Genomic DNA, 27,482 nt, shown 5'->3' with positions numbered 1-27,482 from the left:
TTTCTTACTGAAAGATAAAAATAAGTTATTAACAGCCAAGTCCATAAAAGTTGTACAATGTTCATGTTTTACATGCAAACTAGTGATTAAAATATCTTTTTTTCCTATTGTAAACATATATATAGATACTGCACTCATAATCCTTCATCCGTCTCACAATTCAGAAACACAGCAATTGTACATCCCAACCGATGCAGTCTCAGTGTAATAAATCAAAATGTTGGACAATGTGGGGGATCAGCCTTTATACAAATAGCCTAACTATATGCACAAGTTGAGTTCCAAGCTTCCACTTTTCCAAACGTTGCTTGCCCTTTTACTCTTCCTAATAAATAAATTGCATCCTCAATATAATCACTGCATCAATCTGCAACTCCACTAAAAACGCCGACAATTAGGTGTTCAACGCACAAATGCTAACAAGAAAATTTTCAGTAACAAGCTTAATAGAAGGTGGGAAAAAGTACCACATTATGATGAAATAAAGATTATTTACCAGTATGAAACTTGACAGAGCATTGTAGGTTGGAACTTGAATCCCCTGCCCAGGTCTCCAAAGAACAAAGAATGATTGTAGAGTTGCAACTAACATACTTAGCAAATAAATTAGTTTTGGATGAAATTGGGACTGATAAAGCATGCCAGAACCAACACAAAAAAAAAACGATCTGGCTGATCGTTTCTGTCAGTCATGTAGCATTTGCAGAGTCAGGAGTCTGGAAGACCTGAACTGGGATTTTGTGAAGGTTTAAGCTTCCTTTGATCTCTCAAGGACTGAGGTGGCAGACGATCAGATTGCTTCTTATGAAGATCCCGTAAATTGCCGTGTCTCAGCCTACCAAACTGAGTGCTGAGTATGTCAGTTTTTGATGTCTTTCTTTCCCAAACTTTCAGTGAGCCTTGCTGCATTCCAGCTAAAAGATTGAGCTTTTGTTCATGGTAGGTAGTCCCGCTGAGATATAAATCAGTTTTGCATTTTGACAAACTAGTGAAACCATCAGGATCACTAACATGCTGCGTTGCTTGGCTGAATGGAATAGCACCATTGCCACCAGTCAGAGGCGTAGATGCACCTGAGGTGGCTATAGGACTTGAAATAGGAGATGGAGACATCCTTCCCCTCGCATGGCATGGAGATCTGGAATTCAAGTGAGGGCTTCCCATTGGAGAGACAGGACAAGATAAGTATCTGATAGGAACATCACTGCAAATCGAAAAGATAATCAGTCAGATAGTTAAAGAAAAAACTGGTTCCCATTGGGCTGCAATTTTGTTAGACACTGCATGTGATTGATAGGGACAAGGACCAGAGTGCTAAAAGTATGCTTAACCACGTGTAGTGGTGTATTGGCCAAAAAAAGTCTTAACAATATTGCATATGCATTTCAATAAATGCATTATTAGAAAGTTTTAAAATGTTTAATTTGTAAGATCAGGTCCAACAAAGTAACTGATAGCTCATTTGGGCGTATAGATGCTATTCTTTTAGCTGATTTTGGTTGTTCATAATAAGATGAGATGAGAGGTAAAACATTGCATATTTTCTCAAGAAAAAAAAGCATAACCCATTTTGCAATATTCCAACAGTAAAAGAATGAGGATGCTATAGAAATTGAAACAGTTTCAAACATAACATTTCATGTTTATCTCCAAATCATGTCCAAAGTTGAACCACACAGAATGCTGACCAAGCCATTCGTGTATTACATTGATAAGAGGAAACAACAAACAGATAAATAAAACCATAACTCTACAAAGGCAAAAAGAAAAAGTGATTTACCTTGTTGCTATAGTAGGTATTCCACCTCTTATGTGATTGATTGACATTCCTTCCATGTCCAGAGAAGACAAATTTTTCACATGGCCAGTTATCTGAAGTTTTATTAATAGCAGCATGAAAATTAAAGCACATAATAAGCATCAGAAAATATCAGGATCAAAGCAGATGAAAAATGAAGTAATAAAAGAGAAATATGGAGAAGAAAGCACAACAGGCTTAAAATAATTCCTATAAAAGCTACAAAGATTATATAACTAGACCTAGATTTTAGATTCATTATCTTTCAAGTTCTATAGATGTGCATCGCTTTCTGGAATATCAACATGTATTTAACCAAGTGTTTCTTAGTTCTCAGAGATGTGAGATTGGTTTGATTTACAAATATACAAAGCTTTGCAGCCATCAAATGCAGACACATTCATTATCCACAAATAGACAGGTTTCAAGTGAAGCCACATAGGTTAGGCTTAGTTAATTATAACAGCATTTCTAATCCTCATTTTGTTCCAGTCATAGTTTCAAATTTCAGACCAGATGAGGAACAGATCGAACTCCAAGATGCTGGTTCACTGGTTAGGCTTGCTGTTCAACTAGATAGATCGCATATCTGCACTATATATTTCCTATATAGGAGATATAGACATGAATGAGAAAATATAAAATATTACATATAATTATTAGCCGATAAATTTACATGATAGATAAGCATTTACAATGTAAAATGTGTGTGCATGTGTGTGAGAGAGAATGTAAACATCAAAAATTTAGAAAATAAAATATCATCCCAGTTTGGGCCCAAGTGAACTTGGTCCACTCAGTTGATGGGTAAATCAAGTCAACCAGAGTAACTTGGATGAACATGGAGAGGTGGACTGAAATGGCCAGACTCCAATTCCCAAGTTTCTCAATCAGATCAGGTTTTTGGTTAAGGACAAGCAGAAGTTTGAAATAAAGAATTAGAGATAAATAATGAACCAGCCTAGCAACTCATAAACTTTCAGGCAAACTTTGTTGCTTCTGTGCAAAACCTTGAACTGAGATTTCCTTTTCATTTATTATTTCATGTCTGGACAAAAATGGAAGTTCATCATTTAACTAATGCATAAAAAATTGAAACTTGAAATTCCACAGGAAAAGTAGACAAACTAATGCAGCTTTATAAAGTTGCACATATTTATGTGGAGCTATAATTCTTCCTAGTCTATTGACATGTCAATAGTTCAAGATAGAACCATGTGCCTCAATTGATCATTTGGTCTTATGGGGTTGTATGCCTTAGTCAGTGATCCCATGAGAGGAGAAAGATAGAGCAAAAAACTTATTATTGTGGATGATTAGGGAAATATAATGAGGTTTCTTTTTTAAGCTTTTACAATAACCTGGTCATATTACGTCTTGGAAAAATAGATTAGGCATATTTTAAATATTAAAAGTAGAAACAAAAAATGTGAAGTTTTGACATGTTAAAATTTGAACTAATTTTACTGAGCTAGTTTAATTTTTACCGGTTCAACTTTATTAGCATCACATTTATTAATAAAGGAAAAAAACACTGCAAATAAACCACTCTCAGAAAGCAATTCACCTTTATATTTGCTCCACTTGAAATGCCATCCAGCCATTCTAAAGGTTCAGAACAAATTGGGGATTTCTCAATTGATGATGCATTTTTCACAAATGGATGCTGCAGAAGCTCAGAAGCTGTAGGACGGTTAGATGGCTCACGCTGAAGACAATGCCTTATAAAATCCTTGCCATCATCAGAGAGGTGATCAGGGATTCTTGGGAGCTCTTTACTGTTTCCAATTTTGAACATTGCTGCAATCTATAAAACAAACAAGTGATAAATATTGCAAAGAAAAAAAAACAGAATCAATACTTGGCCATGCATTATAAATGAATAAAATCTTTATATAATTACATAACTCATATCAAGTGCATCTCAAGGAAACTATTCTCAAATTAGTACAAGCTAAGGGCGAGGTCACCCAAGAAAATTAATTACTGTAACGGACTTCCTGTTATGTTAGTTGCCGCTGGGTTCAGTGATTAGTGTAACTGGTGATACCATGTTGAGCAAATAACTAACTCCTTTCAAAGATGTGGAACAAACTAAGATTGACAGACAACTCAACCACAAATGGATATGAATCAAGAGCATTGGGATGTCATGCAAAAGGTCAATTAGTTATTCACCCAAGGTTTTAAATTTCATTAATTGGGTTCAGTTCCCTGGCCAGAACGAACAATGAGGAAGGAATTGAAGAGAAGAAGAAGAAGATCGGGGGAAGATTGGGGAAGGAGAAGAAAGAAGACAAGAGCTAGCAGTATCCAACCATGATCTCATTGCAGCCGCCTCATGGAAGCTCATGCCTCGTTGCTGTCAATTGGAGCAAGTTTCATTATCTCAGACAGGTTCTGCATGTTGAATGGCGGCAGAATAAGATGTTCAGCATGTGCCAAATTGCACAAAAAAAATTATAAACCATGCGATCAACCATCACAAATTTTCTCAAAATTAATGTGTTGATAGAGAGTAATTAGATCTATGGTCCTCACTTTAAAAAAGTATGACAGTGACTTATTTGTGTATGGTCTTAAATATAAAAAGTTCATGCAAGGAAACTAGTAATAGATATGCTTTCTGGATTTCATATCAGTGCATTAGAAATATCCAAGCATCAATCTAAACAAGTTACATGCTCTCAAAGATCAGGTAACAACCCCTTCATATTGACTCCAAGGTGGTTTTGATGTAGCCATCTCCAAGACAGTACACCCTAGACTCCAAATATCCACCGCAAGGTTACATCCATTTGAATTCTTGATGACCTAACCGAACAATCATAATACGAATTAATTTAGATGTATGATTGAAAAAAAATATATATTGGAGAAAATAATACCTCTGGAGCCATCCAATATGGGCTTCCCTTGAATGATAAGGGACATGATTGTCCAGTAATCTGACAAGCACGACATTAGGTGATCAATATTGGGTTCAAACAGAGAAAAAGCCTTATTTTTCTGATTTCAGAATAGATTTTAGGAAATAGTTTTATGTACTAAGCCATGTACAAAATAATTTAAATATCAAATTCACAAAAGCATTGGAAAAATGAGAATACATTTCAAATTTGGTGTAATGATCTTGTGGAATTCTAGTGAACTGATGAAAATAAAGGTTGACGCATATTCTTATCTTACGGTATACCAAAATTCAGTTGCAGTTGACTTGATCAAACCATTGTACTCTGATAGCAGACTTTCAAAATATACATAGACATACTTATTATCTCTGGAAAAAGAATACTAATCATGAATTATTAAACAATCTTAGTTTCGTATAGTTATAAGTTGGGTCAACAACAATAACAACTAAGCAATTATCTCACTAAGTGAAGTCGACTATATGAATTTTTCTATGTTATTAGATTCATCTACTATATTATCATCTATATTTAAATAAATTTTATTTTATCTTATCGTTGTTAACCAAGTTTTTTTTTATTCTCTTCCTCGATTAATGTGTATTTGACATGGTCTAACATTGTTTAGCTAGGGCATTTATTGATCGTTTAAATGCATTTTCATACCATCTTAAATGCGAGTCTCTCTCATAGTTTTTCCTCAATAGACACAACCTTAACTTTCTTTATGCTCTCATTTCTTATCCTATCAGTTTTTATATATTCACACATCCACCTTAACATCCTCATTTCTACGATTCTCATCTTTTGCTTGTGTGCTCAATTCATAGCTCAACATTCAACTGCATATAAAATAGTAAATCTAACCGTCGTTTTAGAGATTTAGAGGGTATATTACGATCATAAAAAAAAGCCTAATGTCCTTTATTTCAACCAACTTGCATGTATCCTACGTAAAATATCACTAACAACCTCTCCAACCTTTGCAAAAATAAACCTACATACTTAAAACTCTCAGTTACCTGTGACGAGGTAACTTGTCATTTCCTATTTTAATAATTGCCTCACTTCATCTACTACTACTAAATTTAAATTTCATATGTTGTCTTTACACTACCAAGTCAAAACCTTTTAGTATTAGTATTTCCTATCAAGATTTGAGCTTAGTATTTACTTCTTCACATGTCACATCGACCAAAATAATATCATCTGCAAAAATATGCACTATGCACTATGATAACACGTCTTAGATATGTTCAATAAGTTTATTCATGACCAATGTAAAAAGATAAGGACTTAGAATTGATTATTGATATAGCATTAACTTTATAGGAAATATTTTGATTAATCAGAGTATTCACTCTTATAATTCATACATATTCTTAATTATATTTCTTTCCTAGAATTCTTCACATAATTTCCCTCGGGACTGTCATAAATTTTCTAGGTCAATAAATATCACGTGTAAATCTTGTTTCTTTTCTTGATACTCTTTGAGAAGATATATAACTTTTATCGTCGACCTTTCGGACATTAATCCAAATTGATTTTGATCAGCTTGATCTCCTTTTTAATCATTTCATTATTTCCTAAAGTTTTATAGTATGCGCCATTAGCTTAATGTCATTATAATTCACATAATTTTTACATTTCCTTAGTTTTTATACAAAGAACTAGAGTACTTACCATCTACTAATCAAGCATTTTCTTCATTTTTAATATTAGGTTGAATAATTCGTAATACGTTGCTTCCATAAGCACTTCCATATCTTTATTAGAAAATCATCCATTACAACATACTATTTTTACATTTTGTATCCCATTAACGTCTATTCTACTTTTGGAATAAAAATTTAAATTTTTATACTCCTTTAACCTACTTAAATTTCGCAAGCTAAGTTAGTCACCTAAACCTACAGTAAAAAGATGATGAAAATATAATTTCCATCGCTCCCTTTATTTCCTCATCCTCCAACTAATACCCTATTTGATTCATCTTTAATGCATCTTATTTAGGTAATATCCTTTCTTTTCTCTTGCTTTAGCTATTTTATAGCTATCGTTTACCCTTTCTTTTATGTCAAGATGTTGATACAAGCATTTGAAAGCTTTATTATTGACTTTACTCACTACCTTTTTTCTCTTACTATTGTATATGTTTTAAAGTTTTATTTGTTCTTGCAAATGCACAATAACTTATAGGCTATTCATTTTTTTTATCACTTTCTCCTATACTTTTTCATTTCACCACCAAGATTCTTTATTTAGTGATGTGCATCCTCTTGACTTGTCAAGTACACTCTTGGCCACCGTTTTCAAATTTGAAGTCATCATATTTAAATCATCATATAATTCTCCTAAAATTTGTGGAGAATCAGTATATTCACATTATTCCAAGGTTAAAAATTTCAATCCGATTCAAAATTTCACCAGAGACCGCAATACTATTTCAGAACAATATCATTCTATTTCAGTTATGTGTTAATGACTCCAAAAAGGAGGTGGAGGAAGAGTACAAGGTAGAGGAGGCAGGTGAGGTAGAGTAAGAGGAAGAAGAAGTGCATCAGAACCCAATTTTCTTCAGCGGAGTCCTCATGATGTCTTCGTGGTCACCAAAAAAGAACACAGAAACACAATGTTATTGGGGCATCACTCACAGAAGAGATGTACCAAAAGGTCTTAAACCCTAGTTTGCTTTAACAAAGTGCTTCTCATAGCCTCTAGCATCGCGCCACTTGCGAAGGAAGAAGGCAGAGAAGCAAAGTGTTGTCGGGGCATCGCTCATAAAGAAAGAAGGGTACTATAATCCTAGTGGTTTCAGCGGTGTGTTTCTCATAGATACAGTGTTGACAGGAGGTATCATCCATTCTCGTATATTAGTTGGCGAGCAAAATGAAAATTTTCACCTGTGCTATAAAACTATTTTCATAGGGCAAAGGATGTAAGAAACAAATTCAACTAGGCGAACTAGCACGGAGGACCATTAAATAATTTAATTTCCATAGCATGTACAATAAGTTCCAAAGCTGAGAAAGATTGATACATATGAATCACACATGATACCCATAAGCTTAATCTTTAGAAGATTATTCTCCACTAACCTGCTCAGTAAATTGTCTCAGAAGTACTATTCTAATATTTAGTCTGGTAAATCATATGAACGAAAATAAGTGGCATCAATAGCGTATAGAAAAGCCCTACAGGAACAACTAAAAGAGCTAAAACAGCACTGAATTGTGAAATAAAGAAAGTGTACACAGTTAGTTTGAAAAAAGCATGCTAGATATGTGAGATAAGCATGATAAAATTGTCCAAACAAATTTTCCAAATCACATTATATGAATTGTGAACTGTAAACATAAACACTGTGTATACAGTTTCACTATAAAATAATATGAAAGATGTGTGGTATGAGCATGACAACATTTCAAACAAACTGATTTTTAAGCACATATTGTGTTGGAATGACTAGTCAAGTAATATGAATAAACATATACTATTCCTAGAACCGTAATCTTTGAAGATGTTTCTCTCCACTCACCCACTCAATATTTTATTCTAATGTATTATTTACAATTTAATCTCACAAATCATTCGGATCAAACCAAGTGGCACTTGTGAGTAAATTGCCAAAATACCACCCTAAAGGAACAACTCGTAGCTAAAAAACCTAGAATTTTTCAGTAAAAAAGAAGTATGATACATTTAATTTCACAAGAAAAACATGCAAGAATATTGAGATTGGACAACTTTTCTCCCAAATACAAATTCTGAAGCCCATATTGCACTAGAAAGACTAGTCATAGTATGCCAGGGTACAAGGATATAATTGCCCAAAAAGTGCTTGCTTTGTTTTAATAGAGATAAAAGCATACATGTTTTGCCATTCCAAAATCTGCAAGCTTAACACGGCCATTAGGATCTACCAATATATTTGCACCTTTAATGTCCCTGCAGAAAGAAATCCAGGTTTACACATCATTTCCTAAGAGTCAGATCACTCAAAAGAAATACTTCTTTGTAATACCTATGAACAGTATTTTTAGCATGCAAATATGCTAGTCCAGAAAGAATTTGCTGAGTATAGCTCCGAATTGCTGGCTCGCCAAATTGGCCATAATCCTGAAGGAGTTTATGTATTGAACCGCCGGAAACATATTCGAGGTAAATGTAAAGTTTGTCATCAATCTGTTTGAAGAAAATATATAAATATATATAAGAATCAAACCACAGATATATGACAGAAATATATTGTTGCTTACTAGGAATAGTGGAGAGAAACACAAAATACTATAGATAGTTATTGTTGACAGTATTAAGGAATATTCTGATTTGATTTGACAACATTAAAGAATATTCTGATCTGATTTGATTTGATATGATTAAGGAAATGACATAGAAGGAAAGGAATTAATTTGATATGATTAAGGAAATGACATAGAAGGAAAGGAATTAAATCTGTGATTGAGAGAGATTTTTATTTTGTAATCTTCCTTTCTAATGTCTCTTGCATCCTCCTATTTTAGTCGGACTCCTTGTAAATTATACAATAATGAAAAAGAGTTATGTTCTTTTTCTCTTCATACAATTCCACATGGTATCAGAGCAATAGGATGTAAGGATGAATTTTAAGGCAGCCATGGTTGACTTTGGTCAGCATCCGAAGATGCTGGGAGTGAGATGATGCCTTTGGAGGCAAAAGCCCAAGCAAATGCTCAACCGATGGCGGGTTTTCTTCCTGACAACTTTGATCTCTCCAGATTACTCTTCATAAACTGAATGGAAAAAAATATCTTGAGGGGTCTCAAACAGTACGATTGGCAATAGACGGCAAAGGAAAACTTGGGTATCTCAATGGTGAAATCAAACCTCCAACCACAAAGGATCCAAGATTCGAGCAGTGGCGGTCTCAAAATTCTATGGTCACTGCTTGGTTAATAAACTCTATGGATCCTGTGATTGGAAAGCCATTTATATTTCTACCCACAGCTCGAGATGTGTGGGAAGCTGTTAGAGAAACGTATTCAGATTTGGACAATCATTCTCAATTGTTCGAATTAAACACTCGACGATGGAAAATGGAGCAAGGAGATCGTGAGGTAACAGCTTATTATAATGAGATGATGATTGTTTGGCAGGAGTTGGATTTGTTTGAAGAAGAAGATTGGGAAAATCCAAATGATAGTGCTCGCTATAAAAAGAAGATAGAAAGAGGCCGGGTATTTGTGTTCCTGGCTAGTTTGAACAAGGAACTCGATGAGGTTCGAGGGTATATCCTGGGACGAAAGCTTTTGCCTCCTCTAAGAGAAGTTTTCTCAGAAATACATAGGGAAGAAGCAAGACTATATGTGATGCTAAAAAATATTCCTGAATCAAAACCAGAAATGGAAGGGTCCGCTCTTGCAATTCGTGGTGCAGAATTTGAAGGAAATAGACAAAGAAGAAAAGGCCTTGGTGTGACTATTGCAGAAAATCGTGGCACACTCGTGAAAACCGCTGGAAGTTGTATGGAAAACCAGCATATGGGAAGAGGAAACAGGGCAGTGATAACAAGTTAGGGGGAGCACATGAAAGTCGTGCCCTTCATGTGAACCATTCAGATTCAAAGCAGCAATCTTCCTCATAATCTTTTCCCTTCACTAAGGAACAAATGGAGCACTTACAAAAACTATTTCAGTCTCAATCCTTAGGAAATTCTAATTCTTCATGTGCCCTTGCTGATTCAGGTATTATTCCCATCGGTACCCTTGCATGTACCAAATCTAATGGCTTCTGAATCTTAGATTCAAGTGCTACTGATCATATGACTGGTATTTCACAATATTTCGCTTCTTATACACCAAGTGCAGGGAATCAAAAGATCAAAATTGCATATGGTTCCTTTGCTACTGTTGTAGGAAAAGGACCAGTACCTATTTCTAAATCTATAACATTGAAAGATGTTCTACATGTTCCCACCCTTTCCTACAATCTTCTATCCATCAATAAATTCACCCATGATCATAATTGTAGAGCTAATTTTTGTTCCTCGCATTGTGAATTTCAAGATTTAACCTCGGGGAAGATGATTGGGGATGCTAAACAGGATGGTGGGCTTTACCCCTTTAATGAAAGGTCAGACCATAAAACTTGTTTCAGCTCTATTTCTGTTCCAAATAATAGTGAAATTTTGTTATGGCATTATAGATTGGGTCATCCTAGTTTTCAATATTTAAAGTTGTTGGTTCCCAAGCTCTTTATTAATAAAGAGCAGTCAGTTTTTCAATGTGAATCATGTGAATTAGCAAAACATCATCGATCTGTTTTTCAACCTCAACCATACAAAAAATCAGCACCTTTTACTATGATTCATAGTGATATTTGGGGTCCTTCTAGGGTGACCACTCTTTCTGGAAAACGATGGTACATTACTTTCATTGACGAAAATACTAGGGTCACATGGGTTTTTTTGGTAAAAGAAAAATCTGAGGCTGCAATGATGTTCAAAATTTTTTATAACATGGTTCAAACTCAATTTCAGACTTAGATTAAAATTTTTCAAAGTGATAATGGAATGGAATTCTTTAACAATATGTTGGGAAATTTTTTTTATGAGAAAGGAATTGTGCACCAAAGTTCATGTAATTATACACCCCAACAAAATGGGATTGCTGAAAGGAAAAACAAACATCTCCTTGAAGTTGCTAGAGCCTTGAGTTTTACAACTAAGGTTCCTAAGTATCTTTGGGGAGAAGCAGTTCTAACAACAACCTATTTGATTAATCAAATGCCAACCCGAAATTTGTCGTTTAGAACTCTAATCCAGGTTTTCACAGAAAGCTTTCCTGATTCTCTGTTAGTGACAAACATCCCTTTAAAAAATTTTGGAAGTGTTGAATTTGTTCATAATTTTGATCCTAGAAAATCAAAACTTGATCCAAAAGCACATAAATGCATATTTGTAGGATACCCCAACAAGCAAAAGGGTTACAAATGCTTTGATCCAATTTCGAAAAAAATATTTGTCTCTATGGATGTCACTTTTCTTGAGGGAACTTCATACCAGAACACTCATCTTCAAGGGGAGAACAAACCTAATGAAGATGAATGTGTTGATAAATCTGACTTAACCTTTGCGCTTGTTCCTAATGATGCTCTATCACTAAAAGTAAAAGAGGTAGAAAATGGGAAAAATATTGAGTCTACCGACAAACAAGAACACTCTGTGATAATGCCATCTCAAAATGAACAAAATGAAATAACAAAAATGGATGGGAAATGGTATAAAGGTATGGTCTATTCAAAGAAAAAGGAAGACCCTAGTTCCCAGCATCCTCAAGTATCCAATCAGAGGTTCAATCATGAAATTCATGATTCACAAGGACCCAATCTTCCAAGTAATCCTGAGTTTTCTAGTCAACTAGATCTTCCCATTGCTCTTAGGAAAGGTGTTAGATCTTGTACAAAATATCCCCTTTTGTAGTCAACTGGATCTTCCCATTGCTCTTAGGAAAGGTGTTAGATCTTGTACAAAATATCCCCTGTCAAACTTTGTGTCTTATGAAAATATTTCACCTTCCTATTGTACATTTATTTCACAATTGTCTAGTGTATCCATTCCTAACAGCATCCAGGAAGCCCTGAATGTTCCTGAGTGGAGAGAAGCTATTCTTGAGGAGATGAAAGCTTTGGAGAAGAACTCTACTTGGGAGAAAGTGGATTTTCCTAATGGGAAGCCAGTTGTTGGTTGTAAATGGGTATTTACTGTGAAATACAACTCAGATGGATCCTTGGAGAGGTACAAGGCCCGCCTGGTAGCTAAAGGGTTCACTCAGACTTATGGAGTAGACTACTCCGAGACTTTTTCTCCGGTTGCTAAATTAAACACAGTACGAATACTTCTATCTATAGCTGCTAACCTTGATTGGCCATTGAATCAGCTAGATGTGAAGAATGCATTCTTAAATGGGAACCTAGAAGAGGAGGTTTATATGGAACCTCCACCTGGATTCACTGAGAAATTTGGGGATAAAGTGTGCAAGTTGAGAAAGTCTATATATGGACTCAAACAGTCCCCCAGAGCTTGGTTTGACAGGTTTACAAGGTTTGTTAAAGGCCAAGGATATACTCAGGGTCAATCTGATCATACTCTATTTACTAAAAGATCCACCAAAAATAAGATTTTAGTGGTGATTGTTTACGTGGACGACATAATATTGACTGGTGATGATGCTGAAGAAATGAGCAAATTGAAGCAAAGCTTAGCAAAAGAATTTGAGATTAAAGACTTGGGCCAACTAAAATATTTTTTGGGAATGGAAGTTGCAAGATCCAAGAAGGGCATAGTGGTTACCCAACGGAAGTATATTCTGGATCTTTTAAAAGAAACTGGATTGAATGACTGCAGACCATCAGAAACGCTTAGTGTTAAGCTTGGAGAAGTCAAACAGGGAACTCCTGCAGATGTAGGAAGATACCAAAGACTGGTTGGAAGGTTGATTTACTTGTCACACACACGTCCTGATATTGCCTTTGCTGTGAGTATGGTAAGTCAATTTATGCATTCTCCATTTAAAGAGCACCTTGAATGCATATCGAATTCTCAGATATTTGAAAGGGACTCCAGGAAAAGGACTCTTCTTTAGGAAAATTGATAAGAGAGGGATTGAGGTGTATACTGATGCTGATTGGGCAGGATCAATCACTGATAGGAGGTCAACTTCAGGGTACTGCACATTTCTTTGGGGTAACTTAGTTTCTTGGAGAAGCAAAAAACAAAGTGTAGTTGCAAGAAGCAGTGCCGAGGCAGAATTTAGATCTATGGCTCAAGAGATCTGTGAGGTTCTTTGGATTAAGAAGGTCCTAGAAGATCTTACTAAGGAAATTAATCTTCCTATGAAACTGTACTGTGATAACAAGGCAGCGATCAACATTGCTCAAAATCCAGTTCAACATGACAGAACAAAGCATGTTGAGATTGACCGACACTTTATAAAGGAAAAACTCGATGAAGGGATAATTTGCACGCCATTTGTGCCAACTTCACAGCAAGTGGCAGATGTGTTGACTAAGGGCTTGTTGAAACAAGCATTTGAATTTCAAGTCAACAAGTTGGGCATGATAGATATCTTTGCACCAACTTAAGGGGGAGTGTTGACAGTATTAAGGAATATTCTGATTTGATTTGACAACATTAAAGAATATTCTGATTTGATTTGATTTGATATGATTAAGGAAATGACATAGAAGGAAAGGAATTAATTTGATATGATTAAGGAAATGACATAGAAGGAAAGGAATTAAATCTGTGATTGAGAGAGATTTTTATTTTGTAATCTTCCTTTCTAATATCTCTTGCATCCTCCTATTTTAGTCCAACTTCACAGCAAGTGGCAGATGTGTTGACTAAGGGCTTGTTGAAACAAGCATTTAAATTTCAAGTCAACAAGTTGGGCATGATAGATATCTTTGCACCAACTTGAGGGGGAGTGTTGACAGTATTAAGAAATATTCTGATTTGATTTGACAACATTAAAGAATATTCTGATCTGATTTGATTTGATATGATTAAGGAAATGACATAGAAGGAAAGGAATTAATTTGATATGATTAAGGAAATGACATAGAAGGAAAGGAATTAAATATGTGATTGAGAGAGATTTTTATTTTGTAATCTTCCTTTCTAAACAGCAGTAGCCATAGTATATTTCTTCATCAATAGTGTACGTAGGTTACCTTCATCTACATGTGAATATAACCAATGTAGATATATTAATGTGCCTTTCCCAATGAATTGCAAGCCAAGAGATGGGATATAAATATCAACAAGTCCATGGTGACTACCAAACTTCTAAACTGGATCTTTAGCAAGCAATTCAAAGTAGATCTAGGGGGTTATAAAGCTTCCTAAAAAAACAAATAATATACAAGTATTGTGTAGCTTCTTGGGGTAAGACTTTCTAGGTATCTTCAGGACAGAGACATTTGTGTCAAATCAATTTTGTTCTCCAAAATGAAAGTAGTTTAGATTGTTAGGCATGCAAGCATACTCATATTCACTATTCTTTAAAATTTAAAAGAAAAGCATGTTTAACCATAAAGTTTAGGTATCACTGAAAGCAATGAAAATTGATATCTCACTGAGATATGTTTATTAAATATTTGGTTGTTAATGGTCAGATAAGAAATCATTTATATCTATAGACTAAACTAGTAGTATCGACAAGCCAAGCCACATGTGGCATGGCCTGCCCCATCACATTATTAGTCGTGGCTAGTGACAATAAATTGAACAAGACATGTTAATCAAGATCTCAGATCAGGTTGGGCAGCGGGGGCTTGACCTACAGGCCATGCTTGGCACAGCCCAGTGTCACAGTCTATAATTCCCGAGAGGTTTCATAGCATTCCAAGCAGCATCTCTATCATTCTAGCATTTTCTAAAATACCCAAAAATTCTTCTCTAATCTTGTAAAATACTCTAAATAAGTGCAATATGAGAGCTTCTAGGATTCTCCATTAAAAATTCCTTCCAAAATGTTCTAGAGACTTAATCTCTACCGTAGGCTGCTTTAAATTTTAGTTGTTCATTCTTAGATTAAACAGTATAATCAGATTAGCTATCTTTATTTGTACATCATCTAAATACCTTTCCTTCCCAAAATTTTCTGAGTTCTTTGCTTGTTTGAGTTAGGCTTATTTAGTAGCATACAAGGAAGAGCATCTAAGTGATGCACAATGCTAGTATCTAAGGATTCAGCACATGATAAGTGGTATCATAGCCAAGTTATCGTCATGTCAAGCGTCGCTGAGCAATCAAAGAGTTGCAAGGAAGACAACTCCTAGCAATCAAAGAACTGCAAGGACAAGTCATGACGCATTATCACTGTCTCTAATGCCCATCTAGCTAAGTTGGAGTTGGCCTTTGGTGACTTCCAGAAGAAGTAACTTGACCCCACGGCAATTCAGGAGGAAATAAGTGGGGAGCTACAGGGGGCTCTTAGTGCTACTCCAGAAAAGTTGCATAAGTGGGACTGTGCTTTAGAAGCCATGATTGAAGCATTGAGGTTTTAAGTGTGTAAACTCGAGGGGTAAGTTTAGATTTAAGTGTGTGAACTCAAGGGGTAAGTTTAGAGCATGTCAGGCAAACATGGAACAAGGAGGGACCATTGCCCAAACACTGGCAAGGGTGGACTTGCCAAAGCCGATGGTCTATGTCAGCAGGAAGCATGTTGCCAAAGACATCGATAACTTCCTTTCGGGCATTGAGCAATACTTGGGAGCACAAGGAGGTTGGATGACCCCACTAAGGTACACACTGCAACAACGTATAAAAGTGTCATTGCAATGACATAGTAGAGGTGAAGGTGTGATGATGTAAGGCATGGGGGCACCAACATCAATACTTAGAGGGACTTTGTGACGGAGGTCAAACAATAGTTCTACTCGAGTATGCTAAGGATGAGGCACGGGCAAAGTTACGTCACCTCACTCATAAGGGGGAAGTATGCACTACCAAGAGTTTCAAGAGCCAATGCTTAATGTGCCTCAAATGAATGACAAAGATGCCTTATTCGCCTTCATGGACAAGCTGAAGGCGTGGGCCAAAATAGAGTTGCAACATAGGAGAGTGAAAACTCTTTCTCAAGCCATTGTCGCCACCGAGTCACTCATCGAGTTCAAGAAAGTCGACTTCTTAAAATTCAACAACCAATCTGGAAAGAATCAAATACCTAATGAGGATAGTTCCAAAAAGTCACACTTCAAGGGCAATCTATCTAAAAAAAATTGACAAACAAAGCATTAAGTGCTTCCTTTATGAGGGACCACATTTGGCAAGGGAGTGCCCAAAACGATGTCAACTCTCAGCCATCATTTAAAAAGAAGAAGAACATGGGAATAAGACATTACAATTGGGGGCTCTCTGCCAATTGAGTGTCATCAAAATCGAAGCCTTTGACCAACACGAAGGAATGATATTTGTGGAAGCTGAAATATTAGGGCATAGACTCATTACCTTAGTTGACACAGGGCCATCTGAGATATTCCTCACCAAGGATGTAGCAGACAAATTAAGCCTAAAACCACACAAAGAGGGGATGCTTGAAAACAATTAATTCAAAAAAGTCACAATCATTGTGTGGTGTCAAGGTAAGGAGACTTGTTCTCATGCACGATTATGAAATGGTTATTGGAGTTTTCTTCTTAGAGTGCCCGAGCCAAAACATCAATGTGCAGTGCCAATCAAGTGACAGATTGGCCCTGCTATAAAGTTATCATGTAACTTATAAAAGGATTGCAGAATAGTGAAGTTACCTTTGTGGCTACACTCAAAACTCATGATATGGACCCAGCAATATCTCATTCACCAAGAGGTGTGCAGTGCAGAAGAATTTAAGGACATCATACCTCTAGAATTACCAAGAAACTACTCTCAAAGAATGAAGTGGGCATGCCATTGAAGTCATTCCAAAAGCTAAGCCGCTAACCCAAGCTCCATATCGAATGCCATCCCCAAAACTTAAAGAAATGCGAGGGCAATTGAAAGATGCGAGCTTCATCAGAGCATCCAAGGCATCCTATGGAACATCAGTGCTACTCCAAAGGAAATCTGATGGATCGCTTCATAGACTATCAGACTCTTAACAAGCTAAAAGTCAAGAACAACTACTGTATCCTACTCATTGCAAACTTGTTTGATCAACTTAGCTCTAGAACTTACTTCTCAGAACTGGACTTGAGGTCGGGAAATTTGCAAGTGTGGATAGTTGAGGAGGACATTGCGAAAACAGAATGTAGTACCTGCTATGGTTCTTTCAAATTCTTGGTGATGTCCTTTAGCCTCACCAATGCCCTCAAATTCTTGTGGTTGTATGCCTTGATGATATTGTTAAATATAATCACATGCTCAAAGAACATGTACATCATCTCTCTAGTCCTTAGAGGTATTTTAGCCAATGGACTATATGTGAAGGAAAAGTGTGCATTCACACAACTATAGGTATCCTTTTGGGAGTTGGGCAAGGTTGCATCTGCATGGATGAAAGCAAAGTGCGAGCCATCCGACAATAAGAGCCCAAAAAATCACTAAGTTGTGGTCTTTCTTGGGGCTAACTAACTTCTATCGACACTTTGTCAAAGGATATTCTCATATGACTACTCTTTTTACCTGACTTATTTAAGAAGGGCAAAGTTTAGGATGGGGATAAGCCTTCAAAAACTTAAAGAATGTCATGACAAAGGAATTTGGTCTTCACACTTCTAGTTTATACCAAGCCATTTAAAGTGCAAACCGATGCATTGCACTAAACCATTGACAGAGTACTCATTCAAGAGGGGCATCCTATAGCTTTTGAAAGTCCAAAGCTAAATGACACCAAAAGACAATACACCATTCAAGAAAAGGATAAGACAGTTGTAGTCCATTGTTTGCAACTTTAAAAGCATTATTTACGTGGGTCAAAATTTGTGATCATCGAATAATGTAGCCATGAGCTATTTTCAAACTCAAAAGAAATTATCACCCAAGCAAGCAAGATGGCAGTATTTCCTTGTTGAATTCAATTATGAGATCCAGTACAACCCGCCAGGATAGGTTAACTTAGTGGCAAATGCACTATGTAGGAAGGTTGAACTTGTTGTCATCTCACATGCTCAAGGAATTCTAGTGGATCGCATCAAGAAAGAAATGACTCATGACCCTCAAGCTACAACCATCCTAGCCAAAGTAAGTCACATACATGTGCCCACTCATGAGGGATTGTGACAAGAAATACTTGAAGGTTATCACGACTCCATGTGCATGAGGCATCCTTGTGTTTAGCGCATACTCTCACTCTTGGAAAAGCACTACTATTGGCCACATCAACAGAAAGATGTGGAGTCTTTTGAAAAGGCATGTCTTGTGTGCCAACAAGATAAAGGAGAACCATATGCACTAAAGGGACTTCTCCAACACCTTGGCAAAGCATCTCAATAGAAGTCATCATTGGGCTTCCTCCATCAGATGGGCGCGGGAGTATTATTGTCATGTTAGATAGGTTTTCAGAGTACGAAACTTTCAACCAAACACCAAAGAATTGCACAGTCAAGACTCTTGCTTACAACAAATTTTGAACTGAACAATATAGCTCCTTAGATCAAACTTGAGTTTCTCGACAAATATGCACCACCAGACAAATGGACAAGCAGGCAAACAGGCAAATATCTTACTCGAGGCATACCTTCGGCACTTCATAAGCATCAACCAATGAGATTGGGTGAAACTCCTTGACATTGCCCAATTCTCCTTCAACTTGCAAGTAAAATGAGTCAACAAGGAGCTCATTCGAGCTTATCTCGAGCCACCAACCCACAACACCACAAGGCAATGCCGCCAGATATTTTAAATTTGCTAAGAGATAGTAAGAACAAGTGGGCATCGAAAACTTATATTTGCATAAGGCAACAAAATACATGAAGAAGTGGGCTAGAGGAGGATTCCGACAAGTTCAGAGTTGGAGACCTTGAGTTAGTCAAGATATACAATCAACAAAAACACAAGGGACACCACAAAGGTATAATTTGAAGATACGAGGGATCATTATGCATTGTGGGACAAGTGGGCAAAATGGCATACAAACTTGAGTTGCCACCAAAACTTAAGAATTCCACCCAGTTTTCTATGTAAGTCCTTAAGCCATATCATGAAGACATGGAGAACCAAACAGAAACATATCGAAAATAGCGCCTTTAAGAGTGAAGATATCACACAACCAAGAGGTGCAAATCATCTCAGGCGATCAGGTTATCCGAAGGAAACATCACTTACAAGCCAACAATATCTTATAAAGTGAAGAGGATTTCTAGATAGCGAAGCTAGTTGGACACTCCAAAGGACTTTGACAATTCAAGGACCAGATTGATCTATTCTATAAGAGCAATGAGGATATTTCAAGCATAGGTGTGGAAGGATGGCACAGTCCGTGATCTCCAAGATGTTTTGGAACATTCCAAGTTGTATTTCCATCATTTTAGAATTTTCTATAATACCAAAAGATTCTTCTCTAATCTTATAAAATACTCTAGATAAGTGTAGGAGAGTTTCTAGATTTCTCATTAGAAACAGCTTCAAGTGTTTTGGAGACTTAATTTCCATTATAGGATTCCTTAAATCTTGTCATTCATTCCTAGATGGAATTTAAGTAAAATACCTTTCCTCCCTTCCCAAGCTTTTTTAGGTCTTTTGCTTGTTTGAGTTAGGCTTACATAGCATCATACAAGAAGAGTGTCTAAGTATTACACAGCGCTAGTATCTAAAGATTTCAGCATATGACACCAAGCTTGGCCATGCTAAGCATGGCACGAACTTGAGATCGGCATGAAATTTGCAAAAATACCGCTTGATCTTTCAAAAACCAACTAATTTGGGGCATTTAGTCAAATTAAAACTCAAATTACTAGATTAACCTAACAATTTCTAAGAAAAATAAATTTTCCTTAAATAACCCAATCTCACTCCTTATCCCTCATCAAAACAACTAAGATTCCGATTCTCATTCTCTCAATTTCCATTCTCTTGTTACAAATTTGATATGTAATATTCTTGTATAAATTTGAGATATAATATTTATGTTGTAATAAATTGAATGTATTATATTAAAGTGAAGATATAATCTTGTAATTATGTAGATAATAAATTTTTAATAAATAATTTTTCTATATTAAAAAGTCATAATGTTTACTTTTTGTTTGTATTATTATTTTCTCTTTTTTTTTATAGAATTTTTAGTTAAAAATAATTTAATAATATATTCATACTATGAGCACGCATCAACACGAGCAAGGGTTGCTAGAAATTTCATGGGCCTCGTGGGCCGATATGAATATGTGCATAACCCATTATAGTTAGACTAGAGATATCCAATCAGTCCAATTTAAAATGGCAAATAAAGTTGATTTAAATTGATAAGAAAATTGGGAATATTTAGTCTAATGGTCAAAATCTCAATTTAAACATCAACTTCAAAGAAGACACTAACAAAGTGTTGCATAATGTGATGGGAAAATTTCATTTTACTCTATATCTTGTAAATTTTCAAAACATCTCCAAGATTTACAAAATTATAAAATGCACCCCCAATCCACCACCACTACACATAAACACAGTATCCAATCTCATCTCATCATTTTAGCCCTCAATCACAACCATTGCCAATTAAGTTAATAGAATAACATATGTATTTTCAACCCAAATGAAGTGATGTGTTTGCCATGGCATGATTCATTAAATGACAGTTTTAATATCAAAAATAAAACACAATGTATTGCTTATTCTACTCAATGTATTGAATATACTTGCTTATTCTACTAAATAGGCTGAATAATGTTGCACCTACCGCTACTGATCATGCTATTTAGCTCGTTTGTCACAATTAAGTTGCTATTGCTTTAGCTATGAATCCTATCTTTCACACCAGTTGGGTAAGTAAAAATTCGGTTAAACAGAACAAACAATTTAAAATTCAGTTCAGTTTATTCAAAAATTCGGTTTTTTCCCTTAAAAAAATTGGTTAATTCAGTTCAGTTTTAAATTTTCTTATTTGGTTAAACCGAATAGACCGAATTAACTAAATTTTTAGACCAAACTAAATTTTTAGACCCTATTTTTTTAAGACTGAAACCGAATTTTATTTTTAAAAAACTTTTGATTTTCAACCAAATTAACTGATATTTTATCAGTTCGGTTTGTTCGGCTTTTTTAAAAAATTTGGTTTGTTCAAAAAAAACAATTGATTTGGTTTAGTTCAATTCAATTTTAACCGAATACTCACCCGTACACACAAGGACAAAGCAAATCATGATTAAGTATCATATTATCAGACTTGGAGACAAAGATGGTAAGATTGTATTGGAGAAAATAGTTCTGCAGAAAATCTTGTTGATATATTCACCAAAGGATTGCAGAAGGCAGGATACTTGAAAGAAAGACTTGTAATGTGAAACATCGTTGCCAAGGAGGAGTGGCAAAATTATGACAACAATGATGCACAAATTTAAGGATTTATATGATTTAATAATACAGTAGTCTAATGTTGATTTTTCTTGGTGGTTGATAGTTACTAGTATTGGAAGGTAGTTTCTTAACTACCCAAACTTTTTATACTCTTCTTCAATGAATTGGCTGATAGTTTTGGTTGATCTTTTTTTTTTTTTTTGCTTCTGTTCTTCTTATCCTTCATAAAGTTTGACAATAATTATAATAACCTAATGACTCTAGCGGCATGAATCCTTATTAACTTCTCATCGTTTGTACCAGTTCTAAATGGCCATACAGGGACAGACCTACTTGGCTGATATTTGATAGATGTTTATTTTGCTAAGTCTCCCAGTGTAGCTTATAAAGAGCCTTAGGAGAATGTAAAATACAAAACAAACAAGAAATGATGGGAAACTACCATGATGGAGATAATGTCTTGTAATGATGTACCAAGAAAATTTATCACTACCAGCAATCATCAGTAATCAACTAAGTAATAGAATGTTCCCATTGTGTATTCAAGAAAGCAAGCAATACCATCTCACTACCATAATACTGCACTATATTTGGATGCTGCAACCGACTCAGAAGAGATATTTCCTGTCAAAAGAAAGCAACACAAAAGAGATGATTGAAAATGAAAGAACACTAATAGACACACTGGGAGGATGGGAATTTTAATATAAAAAAGGTGTTCACCTGCCCTAAGTGTTTTGCGCTTTCTTTTGACTTGGCATCATCCATGAAGAGGGTAACCTCCTTCATTGCACACATTTCACCACTCTCACTATAAACAGGACATAAAAAAAGTTTAAAAAAAACATGGAAAATAAAACAAGCCCATAGAAGTATGCGGAATTAGTAAAATTAATATACAAGGTGAAGCTAGTAAACCAACAAAAAATTTAGGATTGTTGATAAATTATGTGGATTTACAAAATGAAACTATTTTTTACCATGAAATAATTCCAAGGTGTTTCCATTGGCTATATGAGTTCAAGCTTACACGCAAAGTTATCCATATCCTTCATCAGACTAGTGGTTGATATTCATGAATGATCACCAAACACAAATATAAAGGCTTCCCTCAGTTTCAAGGTTGTGACCTTAACCCATATCCCTGACCCTTGTGGTAGCACTCCCCTTTGACTCAAATAGACTACTTGATTAGGATAGACTTGCTTTAAGAAGGTAATGGCTAAGTTCCTTCCATATTCAATTCCATTGCATCCTCTGATATGGGGCTACCCATAGATTCGCAAGGATGATTGTATGAGCATCAGATTGTGAATGCATGTGGAAGTGTTTATTTAATAGACATGGGAAGAAATAGAGACTAAAAGGGACAGTAAATGAAGCTCATCTCTCAATGTCTATCTAGTACAGAAGTATGCTAATCTGTAATTGACAATAAAGGAATTAGCTGCTCACATAGATCTCTGAGCTTATTGAACACTAGATGCCTATGATCTCAAACCAAATTGTTCACTAAATGTCATTGCCAAAAATGTTGCTAATGTAGTCTAAACCTTGACCTCTGCTGAGAAAATATGTTGTATTTCAAACTGAGATCTAACTTTGAAGTTCCTTAATAATGACTAATTAATGGTACCTTTATGCAAGTAAACAATTTAACTTCAATCCAAACTCAACAATAATATAGCTCAAATATAGAAATGTCAACCAAATAATCATCCATCAGCAAGTATCATATGAAAGAACTTTTTGATAAGCCTAATCATGGATGATGGCAGGTCTAATCAGAAGAATTTTAATAACGTACAACAAGTCGAAACTTATACCTTAGTTAATAGAAGGATATTACCTATTAAAACCGGCATAAACATGTCCAAATGTACCACAACCAATCAATTTTCCCTTCTTCCACCGTGATCCTGGACTTGCAGGATTTTCTGTCTTTCCAGGACTACGAGATATTGGCGTAGTAACAGCTGAATTACTTGGAGAGAAAGGAGAATTGCGAGAAACATTTATTGGTGGGAGAGGCAATCTATGACGTTGTTTTTTTCCATCATCATTTCGACCTGTAGGTGATTCTGGTGCAGTTCCTCCTGCCCGTGGATGAAGTGGAGAGACAGTTCCACTATGTATCCTAGAACTCGGACCAGGACTTGTCATTCTTGGGCTAGGTATGGGAGAACATTCTGGACTACCTCTACTATGTTGCCAAAACTGCCCCAGCATATCTACACCTACAGAATTATGCCCAGATGTCTGTCCTGAGCCTGGGCTTGAGCACTGGCCAGATCCATTGAATGTTACATCATTAACAGTCTTTGTCGGTAAATATGCTGATATTGGAACCTGCTCAGGACATAAAACCCTCATAGGACTTCTTGAAGGACTTGACATAGAACTATCTGGGGCACTTCCTATAGCACTGTTATGAGAAATTTGCATATTAGACCGATAACTATTTGGAACACCCCACATGAGTGAAGATGTTGTTTGGTTTCCAAATATAAAATTTGTTGGCTTAGCAATCTCTCTTGGGCACTTTTTCCTTGGAGAAAACTGATCCTTTTGCAGCAAACTTCAAAAAGATAAGCAACATTAGGTTGCAAAGAAGTTGAAATAACATTAGCTAACAATGAAAATCAAAATGCAGATATAATACCACACCTGAAATGATTATCTACAATATTTTTGTTGGAATTTTCAAGGTCATTGCCTACAGGACTTTGAAGTTGAGAATCACATCGATCATCGCTATCAATCGAGCAATTACTAGAAGCCGAAGCAGTAGCCAATTCTCCATCAAAATCATCAAGTCCTTTTGGAATGCGATGAGGCTTTGGAAGTGGTAAACACAATGGTGGTTTTCCACGTTTTTCCAATATTGGCCTTGGATTATGAACTTCAGAGGGTGTGCGAGTAATGCCTGACTTTATATCTGGAAGAGGGAGTGGTAGGGCATTTGGCCTACCAGCAAAACTCTGACAACGAGACACTTGTGAAGAGGGTGATGTAGATTGTGATTTTGAACTGGATCTGCAGTTCTTCTCTGAAATTGCATGGCTGCTATGCCGTTCAATCCTTCTTGAGCCTTCTTTATGCTCAGCTGGACTTATAAAACGATGCAATGTATCAATGAAATTTTCTTTCACCGTCTTCTTTTTCGCATCTTTAGATGAAAATTTCCCCCACAACGTAGGCATTTTGATTGAAATCCCTCGTTTGCTTGAGGATTACAAAATAGAGGCCACTATAGCAGAAAATTCCAAGTCATTAGTAGGAGCTTGGCTTGCCTCACATAAAAGCCTCAATCTAATTGGTAGAATTCAGAAGAGATGGGCTTCTAGTTGAAGGAGGCTGGCAAGAGAAGTTTACTCAGGGATCAATACTAACTTTAAATAGAATCAACAACGTCAACTACTACAATAATAAATCTATGTCCCGTTTAAACAAAAAATGAAATTTCAATACTGGAAACTTATAACCAAGTGAGAAAAACAAGAATTGCATTTGAAAAAGTTGCGTCCAGGTTGATGGGGACAATGTTCTTTAGCCATTTCAGGCATACAAACACATGAATTGGATTCTAGATTCATTGGTAAGTTGTGCCAAAGAGACAGTATCAGAAGATAGCTTTAATATCAGTCCAAACTAAAAGAGAAATTACAATAAAATGAAAGAGAAACTTTAGGAAAAGCATGCCTGCTCCAATGAAACATGTGTTAGTGACCACAACAGCCTAGGTAAAATGATACTCCCAGGACAACCCGACCCAACTGTGCAACCCACAATGTGGAGAGGAATCCAAAAGGAATTAGAACAAATCAAGTAGGATTATCATAGCTAATCAGGTATGAGGATCCAAGTGAATCAAGTAGGAGTTTAAGAATAATATCCCATCTTTAACATTGCCCTATCTTCAGTTTGCATTGAGCATGGATGACGACTGTTAGACACTAAATGTTTTCAAATTACTGAACCAAGATCAAATAGCACACTTGGCCTAGAATGATCTACAAGCTTAGGGATCATGAGATATCTATGACATGTCCATGGACCCTGAATTATCACCAATGTCGATCAAATGATCTATATGCTTCACAGATGATCGGCGCATATGATAATAGGATAAAAGGATAACAAAGGATTTTCCAGATGATGCAGGCAGTGGATATAGACTAATGCTTTAATTTAACAAAGAGCAATGTCAAGATTTTAGTGATCTAGGGAGTCTCCAAGGTTGCAATGTCAACTGCAAGGGAAACAGAATACATGACCATGCATGGCAAGAGTGATGATAAGGGATACAAGATCATGCATGGCAAGAGTAGCCTCGGGCTCAATGCGAGCAACCAGTGGTTTTGTAATGAAAGAGTGCACCAAAGAGAATATTGAAGAAGCCTAAGTGGGCGGTTGTAATGGTGTCAAAAGGGAAGGGAGCTGGTGTTGATGACTTCCTCTCGATGTCAATCTCTTGATAAAATTAGATGAGAGTCAGTAAATAACTATTGTATTGAAATGTTATGATGATAATATATAATTCTTCTTTTATATAGATGATAACATAATTATATGATTAGTAATTAACATAAATGGATAATATATGGATGGTATTGTATTACAGCAAATAAAAAAAAAATATGATCAGGAAACATTTGAAGACAAATCCAGTAGCGATCACATAGAATCAGGTAGTAGGATTGGAGGGAGTGGAGTAGAAGATTAATAATAATCTTCTTTCTCTTAGTGCATTCACCTCCATCAAATTAGTAGGGTTGGAGAGAATGGAGTAGAAGATTAATAATAATCTTCTTTCTTTTACAGCATTCACCTCCATCAAATTAGTAGGGTTGGAGAGATTGGAGTAGAAGATTAATAATAATCTTCTTTCTTTTACAGAATTCACCTCCATCAAATTAGTTAACTAGAGAAGAGGATGCTTGTTCCTTAAGCAACAGTAAAATTTATACAAATGACTTACAGCAACAGCCAAACCTGAATCCAATATCAAAAATATTTACACAAATGCAAAAGATGGCAAGAATAACACTCAAATTAAGGAATTTCACTAATTTTATTTAATATAATTTCAAAATAGCTCACACAAACTAATATAATGTATGATGCAAAGAATTAAAGTAAGGTTAAAAATCGGCAACAAAAAAAAATCAGTGAAATCAGTATCTATACTAAAAATGTAAAATCAACAACTTACCCTAAATTCAGGATCAGTGAGTTAGATAGCTGCAATTTAAATACGACAACAATTATATTAGTTCCTTACGAAACCAAAGCACAACTTTCAAACCCCTATACGATCTAAAAGCTCGGTTTTCCACTATAATCCAGAAACCCCCGAAAACCTAAAACACCTAGATTCTCACCACAAAAGAATTATCTTACTCCAGTAGCTGAACGGATCCTGTTCGAACGAGATCCTCTGGCATTTATCCAGTCAAGATATTTTATACGAAGCAGCCGGAGCTTTTGGACTTTCAATGAAACAATTCTGCCGAGGATTCGTCGCTCACTTCGCCTCGATCTCACTCTGTAAGCTCGAGCTCACGCTGGATATGAGCCAGCTCGGAGGACACTGGAAACCCTAACAAAGGACCAGAGATCGCACCCAGGGAAAGAAGAGGAGAACCAGAATCGGACGACGAGGGCAGAGACGAAGAGGAATCGAGATCAAAAAGCAAGGCGATGAAATGCCGAAAATAAGAAGGGGTTTGCACTATGCAGTGGTAGCTCCTCCTCTCACTGGAATTTAACAATAATAATGAAGCATCTAATTTATGAT

At 35.9% G+C, this 27,482-nt stretch overlaps 1 protein-coding gene across 3 annotated transcripts; it reads right to left on the bottom strand.

The window, feature by feature from the left end:
* On the bottom strand, nt 1-27,482 carry LOC121989314 (mitogen-activated protein kinase kinase kinase YODA-like). Of its 3 annotated transcripts, none has more exons than XM_042543279.1 (13): nt 27,067-27,482; nt 24,350-25,039; nt 23,532-24,260; nt 22,406-22,493; nt 22,244-22,306; nt 8,738-8,898; nt 8,586-8,661; nt 4,687-4,746; nt 4,505-4,612; nt 3,366-3,605; nt 1,781-1,872; nt 497-1,204; nt 1-367 (listed from the first exon to the last, which is right to left on the bottom strand). In XM_042543279.1, the coding sequence occupies exons 2-12, from the start codon at nt 24,883-24,885 to the stop codon at nt 709-711; spliced, it is 2,649 nt and encodes an 882-aa protein (XP_042399213.1). In that variant the 5' UTR covers nt 24,886-25,039; nt 27,067-27,482; the 3' UTR covers nt 1-367; nt 497-708. The 3 variants fall into 3 exon arrangements, with proteins under 3 accessions (XP_042399213.1, XP_042399214.1, XP_042399212.1); XM_042543280.1 differs by having other exon boundaries at nt 1-378; nt 27,086-27,482; XM_042543278.1 differs by having other exon boundaries at nt 27,086-27,482.

The sequence above is a fragment of the Zingiber officinale genome, chromosome 6B (assembly GCF_018446385.1).
Source record: "Zingiber officinale cultivar Zhangliang chromosome 6B, Zo_v1.1, whole genome shotgun sequence".
NCBI lineage: Eukaryota > Viridiplantae > Streptophyta > Magnoliopsida > Zingiberales > Zingiberaceae > Zingiber > Zingiber officinale.
This window is presented reverse-complemented; position numbering and strand designations above follow the sequence as displayed.

What these genes read in the sequence shown, in the direction of transcription:
- LOC121989314 (XM_042543279.1), bottom strand. Translation starts at nt 24,885, where the DNA reads ATGCCTACGTTGTGGGGGAAATTTTCATCTAAAGATGCGAAAAAGAAG. An exon ending in GCGCAAAACACTTAGGGCAG is followed by an intron (nt 22,307 to 22,405) that starts GTGAACACCTTT and finishes TTCTTTTGACAG; the next exon opens with GAAATATCTCTTCTGAGTCG. An exon ending in AGTATTATGGTAGTGAGATG is followed by an intron (nt 8,899 to 22,243) that starts GTATTGCTTGCT and finishes TTCTTCAAACAG; the next exon opens with ATTGATGACAAACTTTACAT.